General features: G+C 43.4%; 1 protein-coding gene across 4 annotated transcripts in view; it reads left to right on the forward strand.

Annotated features, from left to right (window-relative positions):
* shisa6 (shisa family member 6) overlaps positions 1-12,270 on the forward strand; it is a 50,281-nt gene that overhangs the window by 33,977 nt on the left and 4,034 nt on the right. For 2 of the 4 annotated variants that reach the window (XM_077501621.1, XM_077501622.1), the window contains exons 5-7: positions 5,846-5,908; positions 7,366-7,386; positions 10,906-11,058. The exons of 1 other annotated variant lie outside the window; for it this stretch is intronic. In XM_077501621.1, coding sequence (XP_077357747.1) covers positions 5,846-5,908; positions 7,366-7,386; positions 10,906-11,058 — 237 coding nt within the window. The remainder of the gene's footprint in view (positions 1-5,845; positions 5,909-7,365; positions 7,387-10,905; positions 11,059-12,270) is intronic. One more of the 4 variants, XM_077501623.1, reaches the window with a different exon arrangement.

The raw sequence follows: 12,270 nt of genomic DNA on the forward strand, positions 1-12,270 counted from the left end.
CCTTAAATACACATTTGGTATGTACTGTTACACCCCTATAAGGTTCAGTTTCAGTCAGTGACGTACAGACTCGGGCTTGTTTTGGGAAAAAAACAAACCAACAAATAACAAGTTTGTGATGAATACCACGTGAATACTTTCAAAATGTCTTTATGTGAGAGGCTCATTAGAAGAATGTGACAAAACAGAAAAATGAAATGCAAATCATATATCGTATCGCTTGATGTTTGTTGCAGCTGACCTACATTGTATTTTTTTTTTTTTCTCATCATATTGCGCCTTAAAACCCAACTGGCCCCTTTTCACTGCTCTGTACGATGATCCATATGAGCTGCATGTTTTTGATCTGCTTATGTTCTGTGTAGTCAACTTGAAATGAATGTCCGAACCGCAACGGTGCGTGCACTCAACTGTTCATCTCTGTCTATGAAGGCATGGATAAAGGCAGTTTTGATGATGTTACTTCTTTTATTTGAAGAAGACATCAGATAAATCTGTGCTTATCCTTGCTCACGAGATACGGAACCTCCTCGACCTCTTCCTCGTCCTCCACGCAAAGGAAGTCTGCTTCTCAAATGGAGTCTGTTGGTATGTTCGTCAACTGTTGGAAGGCAGAACTTGTTTCTTAATATGTACACGTCTATACTGTATAAAAACGTCCAATGGCGCATCAGTTTGATTTCCACAAAAGATGATTACCTGTCCAGAAAGTGTCACTTCAGCTTTGCGGAGTGAACGCATGTTTGAACATCATAAAGCTCCGCTTCAATAAAAATGGATCTCTTATTGCCTTGCAACACACACACAAGGTGACACTCGACCGCACGGGTTCGGCGTGAATCACATTTCAAAATGAACCGGTATGAGGTCCGCCTCAACCTGCTGCCCTTGCCAATCCCTGCCGAGACTATCAGAGCGCATTTGTCAAGATGGAGACGCTCGCCTATGTCAAGTCACCGCTTGGCCTGTGGCGTCTCGGGGGTGATTGCGAGTTACGAGGTAAAGGGCAATACTTACCGGAAAATGAGAGAAACGGGCCAAAGCGGGATTGTATTGCACTCGGATGGCAATCTGTGGCTCATTTGACGCTCATTACAGAATGCACTTATGAATGCGTAATGATATCGGAGTTGAATAGCCGTTGGGCTCATTTACAATGTCTGTTCATTGCTTCTTTTTTTTTTCATGTGAGAATTAGATAAACGTAGAAGCAGAACCATCTGGAAATACTTGATATCTGCAGATGATCAATGCGCTCTGCTCGGGATATCAATCAGGAGGCGCAAGCTGCTTCTGCCCAGGGGCCTCGGGCTTTGTCCCCCTCCAAACGGAGGCTATTATGGTAGTTAGCATTGGGCGCTAAAATGTGAAACGGTCTTTGTCAGTTGTTAAATGTCAAGCCCTCGGTGGTTTCCCTTTGCTGTGCAAGTGTCACTCGGCTGTCAACAGAAGCAGTGGGACCCAGACGACCACATTCATGCTTTACACACTGTAAAAGCTCAGTAAAACCGCCACCTTCTCGGGGCCGTTCACAAACCAAACGGCTCCACTTGACCGAGCTAATGGGATGGCGGGGCGGCGGCGAATCCGACTCGAAGGCTCTTTGCTTACTGGCCCACAGTTGCTCCTTCATCTCATTTTATTCGAGCGCTCCACCATATTCGATTTGTATGTGCGCAAAAAAAACAAAAAAACGAACGCAGTGCTTCACAATTTTTGAACAGTTTCACCTTGGAAGAGGTGTGTTCTCAGAGGTGGTTCTCGGTTTAAGGGTGCTACATGCGGGTCTATGGGTGCTACGAAGACCATTCAATGGTCCAAAGCAGAGGTGGGAGGTGGATCAAACCATCTTTTTTTTAAGCAAAAGGGGTATATTTTTGTCAAAATATTATCAAATTTGCAGGGGGCATTTTACGGGTGGTTCAGCATTCCTAAAAATGGGCTCTGGATCTAGTATTGTTTATCCTTCAGCAGATTTTTTATTTTTATTTTTACCCAGATCTACCCGCCATTTCTCCATTATTGTTATTACCGAGACAGTCGGCCTTTAGTTTTTCATTGTGTTGCGTCTCTCTGTCCCAATCATCGTCGTTTTGACAATTGCATATGGCCTACATCTGAAATGTAGTACAAGCACTTCATGCATATTCAAATCTTAAAGTCTGGCACGCAGGACTTACACTGCTGCAATACTAAATATTTAAATCACACCTTGAGGTGTAACTAAGACGTGCACTGTGCGATATATTTTTGGGATTTATAGCCCCCCCCCCCAAGGGTTTAAGTGGGTCAGTAAGTTCAAGCTTGACCACTAATCAATGTGTCGGACGCGTTGGAAAACCCCTTTTCAGCTGTGAGCAATTTAGGAAATTTATGGACATGAACAATGGATTGTGGCATTTAAAACTAGGAAGCCAAAATCATGAAAAGCATCTTTTCAACTCTTAAAAAAAATGACATCAATGCGTCCAAAGGCAGAGTGTGTTCACAATCCCTGTAGAAAATATTTTCCATCACACTGATGGAGTCCACCTTTGACAGAAAACCTTTACACTTTGCTCCAACTATTGCATTTCAAAAATATCTTGAAACAACTTAAAAAAAATAAATAAAAAATACACCTGACAGGCAACAAGTCAACAGAAAGTATTAAAACTGGCAGGCTGGGAAGATGACAAAGCTTTACAAAGGTCACAAATCAAGTAAGATAAAAAGTATTGAATATAAAGAGGAAAAAGTAACTCAGTTTAAGGGCAGGCAAGGCCGGATTTGTTTTGAACCGAGATGGAGACGGTGGAGCTTGCAGTGAACTAACTAGTAGGACTTAAATGGAAAGATTCAAATGTGTTTAAAAAGTGTTTAATCTCTTCAGAATATTTACACAGTGACTGATGGATAACTTTTGGAAATTATTACAATCTTTCAGCTATTGTTGACGTTGCTGTCAAAATATAACCTGGCAATAGCCAGATTGATATTGCGCTTCCCTCAATATTCATCTGGTACCTCTCCACAGTAATTTCATGGGGAAAAGGCGGGACATTCTGGACAATAACTCGAGCTGATTGGATGATGCGACAAAAATTGCTTCTGTGGTTTATATCAAATGAAGTGGTGGACCAGATCTGGCCCACGGACCTTGAGTTTGACACCTGTAATGTAAAAGTTCTGCCCATGGTTATATGGTCCTATGAGCCTCTAGCTACCACTATGAAAACGTTACTCCTTTTTACCATTTAGTTTTCTTCTTTTTTTTTTTTTAACTTCAGGGCTTCCTTTGCGATATCTCCAAAAGAACAAAACAGCACAACCACACATTTGGATGGTCAACACCAAACCTTCTGGAAATCAAGGCAAGCTGTTTGTTAGAATGCAAAATCTTCTGGTTTCCGCAGTACCTTCCAGCGTGCCGTTAGAATCAATTGCGCAAATGCTTAGTGAACCTTGGCACCAGGCTAAAAGGTGTTTGGTTGCCGGCTCGGCGTGCCTCCCAAGTGCTGTTTATGGATGCGACGTGGAACAAAATAGCACATAAAATGTCAGATTACTGAGTCACTCGTGTGCCATCTGGATGCTATTATGCAAAGTCGGTTGCAAGAGAAGCGCTTGTACGTGAAAGCAAACGGCGCGAGAAATGATTGGGCGACGCTTCCCAGTGGAACAGCGGAACAACGCCGCCGCGACGTGATAGCTTTCCAGGCGTTTGACTGACACCGTCTGCAAACCCACAGCTGCGACCGACGCAAAGTGATAGAAAACATCCATTTAGCAATTTCGATGGCGACCCTGTTTAACCCAACAATCTGGAAAGCACGTCAATCACCATTAATCAGCGATAGGATTAAACGGCGGCCGTTTGATCTAATGATGATGACGGCAAGAAGTCATCGACGCCAGCATCTTTCCGTTACCTTCACGCTGGTTGACGCAGGGAGCGTGAAGGTGATTTTAAAATGTCAACTCAAGGAGGCAGCCATCATGTATCGAGATGTTGAGTAACCTTTTAAGGCTTTTAGAGGTCTGGGGTCATGCAGGGACTCGTACTGAATACCGTATATCGAATTAGAAACCCAGATTACAGCAGTTGTTGTTGGGGTTTTTTGCGAAGCCTTTCTCGAGCTAGCCAATATATGTACTGATTGATGAGCATTGAACACATTTTATGTTCGAAATGGGGACATTTTTACGTTTCAGATTTTTCATTTCCATCAAAACGCTTGTGTTTATGTACGTTAGGAGGGATTCCGAACTCTGAGCTGAGATGATGGAAAGTATTTGGAAAAAAAGTCTTCTCAAGAAATATAGGAAGCGGTTCTGTTTGTCACATCTATTGCAGGCCAATCAAATGCGCAAATCGTCTTTTGTGTCTCGATTACACAAGCGCGGCGAGACAAACAGCTTACACGGAGAAAAGTGAATTTGCAGATACGCTCCAAGCGTCTTTGCTGCTTCTATAATCTCGATCACACGTCATGTAACTCTTATCAAACATACTTGCAGGGGACACTGGGGAAGAATAAAAATAAAGAAATATGAAGGGATAAATTGTTCAGAGAATGGATGTGTGCACTGAAATCCAAATAATAATAAATAATCATAATAAATGTCTAATATCCTTTTGGCATGTGGACAAAATGGCATTTGTTATGGTTAAATCCCATTCCAATATGTATGACTAATGCTAATACTTATTTTAATAATGAGGGTAATATATTTATTGTGTCTCCAAAGAACAATAATTCCAAAAGAAAATGCTGTTGAAGCTGGTGAAAATGAAAATATCTTGCTGCTTTGTTTTATTTGACTTTTGCCTCATGTGGTTCTTGCATCATATGAAAAATATCATCTTGTAAACTATATCGCGCTACGCTACGTATCGTGACCAACAATGACATTGTAATTCTGCACCCAACTCTAATCATCTCTTCTGCGTAAGGCGGAAAACAGCAAAGGAAGATCCCGAATACGGATTCCATCTTTCTCCAACCGCGGAGCCAATATTGAAACATGTGATTTGAGCGCTGTCCTCTGTCACTTGTTTGACAGATGTAAATGGATGTTTCAGCAGTTGGCTGGAATGTATTTTTAAACAGGCACAGCAGCCGATAGCAAATGAAAAAAAGTCTCCTCCATCTTTCTGTTCTTCCTCTCGCTCAGGCGTGCAAACCGACAACGGCAAGCGTGCGCGCGTTCCGACACACCGCGCAGAATAACTGTCATTCATCAACCTTCTTCCGGCAACGGGCTTGCTAAAGGTCCCATCCTTCATTGGAAAGCACCTGCACTCTGCGGTGTCCAGCCGAGTCCGCCTGCTGACTGCAAAGCGAGTAGGACGATGGATGATTTCGGGAAACCGTTGTTTACTCTCTAAGTGCAAATTAAAGCCGCCGTGCTTCCCACACGGCAACGCAGCAGACTGTTAGCGCTGATTATCCTGTTGCCATGTGTGCAGAGTAGCACAGGGACTGAGAGAGGCAATGACGTGCCGCCCTTTATACACTAACTTGCTTGGACGACTCGTTTTCTTGCGTGTGTCTTTTGCTACGCTTGCTATGATATCATCCTATATGCACATCTGCACTTTATTCATATATTACGCCAGCGTTTGTTGCTCATAACGAGATCTCGTTGTTGTTTAGAACCATGTTATTTGTACATGAATAAATATTGATTTGGCACTTGTTTATTTTTGCATAAGGTTTTTGATTAAGCAGAGTCACGTAGTACTACTTTTCCTTTTCCATCCACGACATTGCGAAGGATCTTTTTCCTTGTCATCCTCATGCTTGGAATACTCATTTTTCATGAGCGCTGAACAGATCTGTCATTGCTTTTGTCATTGCAGGTGCCCATCAGCACAACTATAACCATGTGGCTCTAGGTAGCCCCATACGCACACCGAAGACTGGTAAGAGCAACTCGAGGGTGATGGGAATATTCAAGTCTCAAGTCAAAGCTGCCTGTCGGACGTTAACCTGATGACAGCGATGACTTAACGTGCTTGTACGGAAAAACACTTTGACGCTAGCCTCCTTTCAAACTCCGCTTTATAGTTTTCCACCATTGAAAATAAGCTCCTATATTTTCTGGAGGGTGGAATTGTTGAAGCTTCCCATCCCAGTTAAGAGCAGGAAGCAGCCACTGAGCATCTGGCAAAATAATTGGCTGGAGGTCAGCTCGCCCCCCGGCTGACAGGCCGAACCAAACCTCCAACGTTCCCCGCTGTTATCGGGGAACAAAAGTTCTCACCGTAACCTCATGCACCGCTGCGACGGCGCATCTAGCAAAATTGTTTTCTATTACAGCTGTCACTCACGCGTTTGTCCTAATGGCTGCCCTGTGCTCACTAATTGGCTGTGTTGCATAAGGAGACGCAGTGGAGTCAAGCTCCACCAAGTCAAACAATATCCTTTTTTTTAATAGCCGCAAAAGCAAGTGGCTCATATGTTAGAAATGACAATGAGACAACCAATATTTGAAGCATGTTCTTATTATGTATATTTGGTGCAAGATAGGCTGCAAGAGATTCTTGATTATTGACTTGAGAGCTTCACGATTCCTTTCAAAAGACTCTGATTGAGATTGTAATTTGTATCTCTCTTTTATAAGGTTCTATTTTTTTTTTTTTAAACAAATGTGATCCTGTAAAATCCCGTCCATAACACGACGTAGCTGTGCATAATACACACCACCCCAAAAATCACCCTTAAAAATGTGTTCCTGTAAAATGCCGTGTATAGCATGCACCCATTTGTCCCCCAATTTGCTGGTATTCTTTATCATCAGAGTGAGCGTAAATGCTTTTAAATACAATTTCCAAAAGCCATGATTAATATCTATTTTTAAAATCATGTTTTTAAAAACCACGGTATGGTACGGTACGGTGTGGATTAGGATTTGTTTCCGTCACTAAAATTCTTTTGCAAACTCAGATTGACTGTTTTGGGCACACGTTAGCTTGAAGAGGAAAAGTAACAAACACGTGGACGTGCAGCAATTTGACTTGTATGCATGTAAAACACGAAAAGTCAATTCCAACAACACATCAAATGCAAAAACCTTGATAGAGGACCCAACGACAGGCTTCAAATTGAAGCACTAGAGTTTTGTTTTTTTTTCCCCCTAGATAAAGTCCAGTTCCAAGAAACCCCCAGTGGCCCGTGACAAACATGCAGGAAATAGCACAGAAAATGCACATCATTTGCACTTCCTTTATCACAAGCCTGGCAGATAAAAAAAAAAAAAAAAAAAAGTGATTAAATTCCTTTTTGGTGGCAAGCTGTGCTGAATATGAAGTAGCTTCTGTTTGTGTCATCGTCAACATGTCACTGAACTTGTTTTTTTTTTTCTACTTGGTTTTGGTAGCCCACCGATCATTGAGGCGTGGTAAGTTCAACCGAAATGGCATTTGTGTCCCCATACACACCACACGTGCTGTTTGGTATGGATGCGCGCACGGTGTTTGTGTCCGACCCAGGGAACCAGATGAATAATGTAGGCTGGAGCGCACGAGGCAAAAAGCTTTCAGGCACTTTTCAGATTGTTCTTTTGGTTATCAAATCCCATAAAAACATTGACTCCTTCCCTTACTTGAGTAATGGAATTCATTTGGGATAAAAGATGGATTAAGGGAAGATATTGGGCCCAAAAAAAAAAAAAAGAGATGAATATCACCTTTAAAAAAAATAAACCAAAGAAAGATTTTCTCCAAGATGGTATTTTCAAGCCTCGTTTCATCTGCGGATTTTGGGTCCCATTTGTTTCTGTCTCTTCATGTTCTCCCAACTGTTTGGATGACGTCGGGTCAGGTCTCTGTCTCTGTTTCAGGAGTCGTCGTTCTTATCTTCCAACAAGCCTCTTTCCACATCTGCCTGGGAGTTTGGCAGCTTTTCACATGCAAAACGTGTGATAGCATAATCAAATGTAAAATGCCTTTCATGTCTAATTTGAGCCATTTTGGAGGTGGAATTCAACAGGCAGCGCGCACAGTTGCGCAACATGAAATAAAGCAACAACAAAAAAAAACGATGCGTGCTGGACCAGACTGGAATGTCGCGAGCTAAATTGGCTGCCGGTTAACAGTTTGCAGCTCTCCAAGGCACTCCAGGAGCCTTTTGACAGCCAAGAACTGAGTTTACGCCCGTCTCGCCACTTGGACTGACTCCAAGTCTTTTGCTCTTGACATGCCAGTGTGAGGCGCCTTTTATTTTATTGAGCAGCTGCAGAAGATAGCTCGTTACGTTATTTCTGGTTCATTTGCAGGAAAGTTGTGCGTTTGTCGTGAACAAAATGGGCAGGAGTCCATGCACAACTTGCTGCATTTTGTTCTTCATTTGGAACCGAAAAAGGAATTGTTCCTGTCACCAACATCCAACATGGAATGCTAACGCCACCTAGTGGCAGAAAAATTACTTGATTTACACTCTTATAGTGTATTATAGTATAGCATACTTCAAATAACTCTAAAATGACTGTATCAATGACCTAAAAGATACCGCCATATTTGTTATGATTTTTTTCCTCATGAAAGAAGAGACTCTAATCTTTCTTTTGGTAGGTTCTATGTTTTTGTTCCCAGTTCGGAGGACTCGGGTTGGAGTCCAGGCTCCGCCCTTCCTGGGTGGAGTTTGCACGTTCTCCCCGTGCCCGCGTGGGTCTTCTCTAGTCTCCTCCCACATTCCAAAGACATGCGTGGCAGGTTCATTGGGCCTACTGCCCAGAGCCAGCGGAGATAGGCTCCAGCACCCCCCGCGACCCTTGTGAGGAATAAGCAGTCAAGAAAATGGATGGTTGGAGATTTGATCTAGCAATTTGATGGATGTGTTCCAATGTCAAGTCAGTGTACGCGTCTGTTGCGATGACGTTTTGAAAACGACAGTCAAATCATCCCTGATTGATGCAGTCCACACACATCCTTCACAGCCCTTCCGGCCCCCGGGACCCCCTGTTGTGGCCCCCCGCCATCCCTGCTCAAGCTTTCCTCCTCATTTGACTCCATTTTTTTCTCCCCTTGTCATCATTTTGCTGGCCCTTTTTGAAGCTTTGCTTCTCTCCAACGTCTTCCTCTCTGGCAGAGCTGTATTTGTTATCTGTTCATTGGAGGCTTGTCCGGGGCCGCACTCATGACGGCGGCTCTGCGCCGCTCCACAGACTTGCAGGCTCACATGGGAGAAGCAGATAGAGCAGCAAGCCAGTGAGAAAACGAGAGCGGGGGCCTTGTCAACGGACAAGAACGAATGAAGGAGCAAAAGTGGGCGGCAGCATGGTTGGATAGATCAAATTGACGGAGCGTGCGTTTGTGGGAAGGCGCGATAAAGGGAAAGTTGAAAGTCGAAGTCTCGTCTTCCTGCCGTCATATGGCAGCACCGTCGATGACATCTGGCAGTAGCGTCACAAGCAGGGTCACTCTCCAGGCGCGCATCTGTTGTTTGTGGTCTCCTTTCCCTTTTTCCAAGCCGTCGGACGCTGTTTTGTGAGTGGGTCCTGCGCCAAACGCCCACCCGGTCCCTGACATTCGTACAGTACGTAGGACCCCCGACTGCCCTGTCGCCAAAGTAAGTTGGACTTCTGAAACCTGCAGCCGTTCCCCGAGGCAGATTGACTTCAATTTAGTGGTGAAGCTGAAGCCAAGGCAAAGAAACGGCTTCCTTGAATAAGCAGACGAGGGCCAAGGCAGGTGTTAAGCCGAGATAGCCGCACAAGGTCGGAGCCGCGCTGTCACTCCAGGCCCATCAAAGCAACAATATTAGGGCTCGCCCACAAACACAAACAAAATTGTTCCTTTGCCCTCTTTCAAGATGACTGGAAAAACACACTCTTAATGCAGTTGGAGGGAGTCGGAAAGAGTTTTTACCGATTGTTTGCTGAATTTTACAGCAAGTTTTCATTTCAATCTACAATGTTCAGTTTGTCTTCTTGTGTTGGGCAACTGCCACATGACACAAGTACTGGATGAACGCTGGGCTTTTCCCCGCCCATCGGACGCTCAGCATGGAAATTGTTCCCTCATTTGAATGAGCAGCAGCCAGCACTGGTCCGCACTATGTAGTGGAAGGCAGCAAAAGTGCATCTTTAAACGTCAGAATCATCTTTATTATTTATCTGTAAAACGCACGAGGAATTTGTCGACACAGTCACAGCCTGTTCAAGAAACGGAAAAATAACAATCGTGGGGTTTCCATCCAACTGTTCAGATGTATGAATTCTTTGAAAAAAATTCAAAAATAATCATAATAATCCTACTTCTGAGTAGCCCAGGTGGCGCGTGAAAAATGGTTTGGAATTTGGCTTTTTGTCAATTTGGCCCACTTTTCTTGGTCTGAATGACAAAGCCGCCAAGCAGCAAATTGTGTCATCAAGAATGCATTCAAGTCTTTGTGAAAAGGGCAATAAGGAAGCTGATAGTAAATTGCAAGTATTTACTCGGCCGAGTTTTAAGAGGTTCAAAAGGAAACAATCCAGCTGATTATATTATGCTGTTGGTTAAATGTCACCACATCATTAACTTGAGGAACCTTTGCAGGATTCTTGGATAATACTCAGCCCGAGTATTTGTAAAGAATTCTTCAAATTCCAAGAAAGGAGAATGTGCTGTGTAAACCTTGTTTGCATCATCCAGGGCCAAAATCAATCGAAATATACCTGATGCGCTTCATGTGCTCAGGGAAGTCTGCAGAAATCCAACCATGGATTGTAAATATTCATGCTAGGGAACGCTGCAAGATTGCTTTACAGCAAATCTTCCTCCAGGAAATATTTGCAGGACTAAGAACTCCAGCTTCAATCTTTGCTTGTCGGTCTTCCGTCGTGCGTTGACTATTTGTAGACGGGGGGAAGCCAGCAGCGCCCATTTCTTTTTGCCTCCCTCCCTCCCATGTGTCTGTATATGTATGTACGTGTCTCTAGACAACAATCGGCTAAGTGGCATCCTGACCTCGCAGACGGAGCCCTACGACCTGTCTTTTTCACGCTCCTTCCAGAGTCTGTCCCACCTGCCGCCCTCCTACGAGGCGGCCATCAAAGCCGACCTCAACCGCTTCTCCTCCCTGAAGAAACTGAGTAGGTCAAAGTTCACAGCACGAATGCAAGATCGCAGGATCCCCGCTGTCATGCATGATTTTTGTGCCGTGATCCACGAGACCTTGGGAGACTTTTTCAAGGCTATTATGGGAGGGAACTTTTAGTGAATGGAAAACTATACGCAGGAAAAATACCAGTTGGATTTGTGAATATGGTTGATCCTCTGACGTCGAACGCAATCTGCTCTAAAGTGAGAATTGATCAAAAAGGTCTCGAGTAAACTCACCGTCCATCGTGCATGCCGGGTTCGAAATACTGTACCACTATTTTGAGGATTAGTTTTGGGTGTAGTTCCAACTTTGACCACTAGATGGTGGCACACTTTAGTTTGACTGTGCAAATTTGAAAGGAGGACAAAAAGAGAAAGTATCTTTAGTTTAGCCTAGTTTTTGCTGAAGATTATGTGTCACATCCGCTTTAATCCTACTTTATCCGCGGTTTAGGTTTCTTCTTTCTCACACATTTGTTGTTGTTGTTGTTGTTTTCTAGTTGGGCGAAATCTCTTGCCTTATTGACAGTTTTGGTGTCACTCCAGCATTTGTCAGATTTGCCTCAGCTTCCTTGTGTAGCGTGTCTAAGACAAAAAGTTGAAGTGACAAAATGGCCGCCCCTTGAGATTTTGCTGTTATCAATTGCTCTTGAACTCTCTCAATATGTTATTATTGTGTTTGCATTGTTTCAAAAATATCAATAAATAAAAATCAGAGTCATAAATTCTTTGAAAAGAAATATCTAAATGCATCGTATTTCAGTAGGGGATTTCTGTCTTATTATGAGGGTGTTCTGGAACGTAAGATTACTAAGATTGCGTACGTAATATTAACATGGAAAAAGGAACCAAAGATGGTTTCAATTGCAATTTTTTTCATCACTTAGCTTTTAGTTGAATTCCAAATTGTACAACCACACGAGCATTCGACTTTAGATTTGGCCCGCATCTCCAAATACAACGACTCGTTCACTTTGTTTCTCTGTTCCACTAACCTGCTCTAATCGGACGTTTAAGCTGCCTTCTGCCTTGCCCGGTATTGATTCAGTGGCGCTTTGGTGGATTTCTGGAGCACAATGTGGTCTCATTCTTAAAGTGGAACACAAATATTCCTTAAGGCTTGTGTAATTTCATCATTCCTGCCTCACTTGACTGCTGGCTCGGGAGGGGAACCTTCCACTTGTTTGGCTGCCAGGCACGAG

The sequence above is a fragment of the Festucalex cinctus genome, chromosome 17 (genome assembly GCF_051991245.1).
Source record: "Festucalex cinctus isolate MCC-2025b chromosome 17, RoL_Fcin_1.0, whole genome shotgun sequence".
NCBI classification, from domain to species: domain Eukaryota; kingdom Metazoa; phylum Chordata; class Actinopteri; order Syngnathiformes; family Syngnathidae; genus Festucalex; species Festucalex cinctus.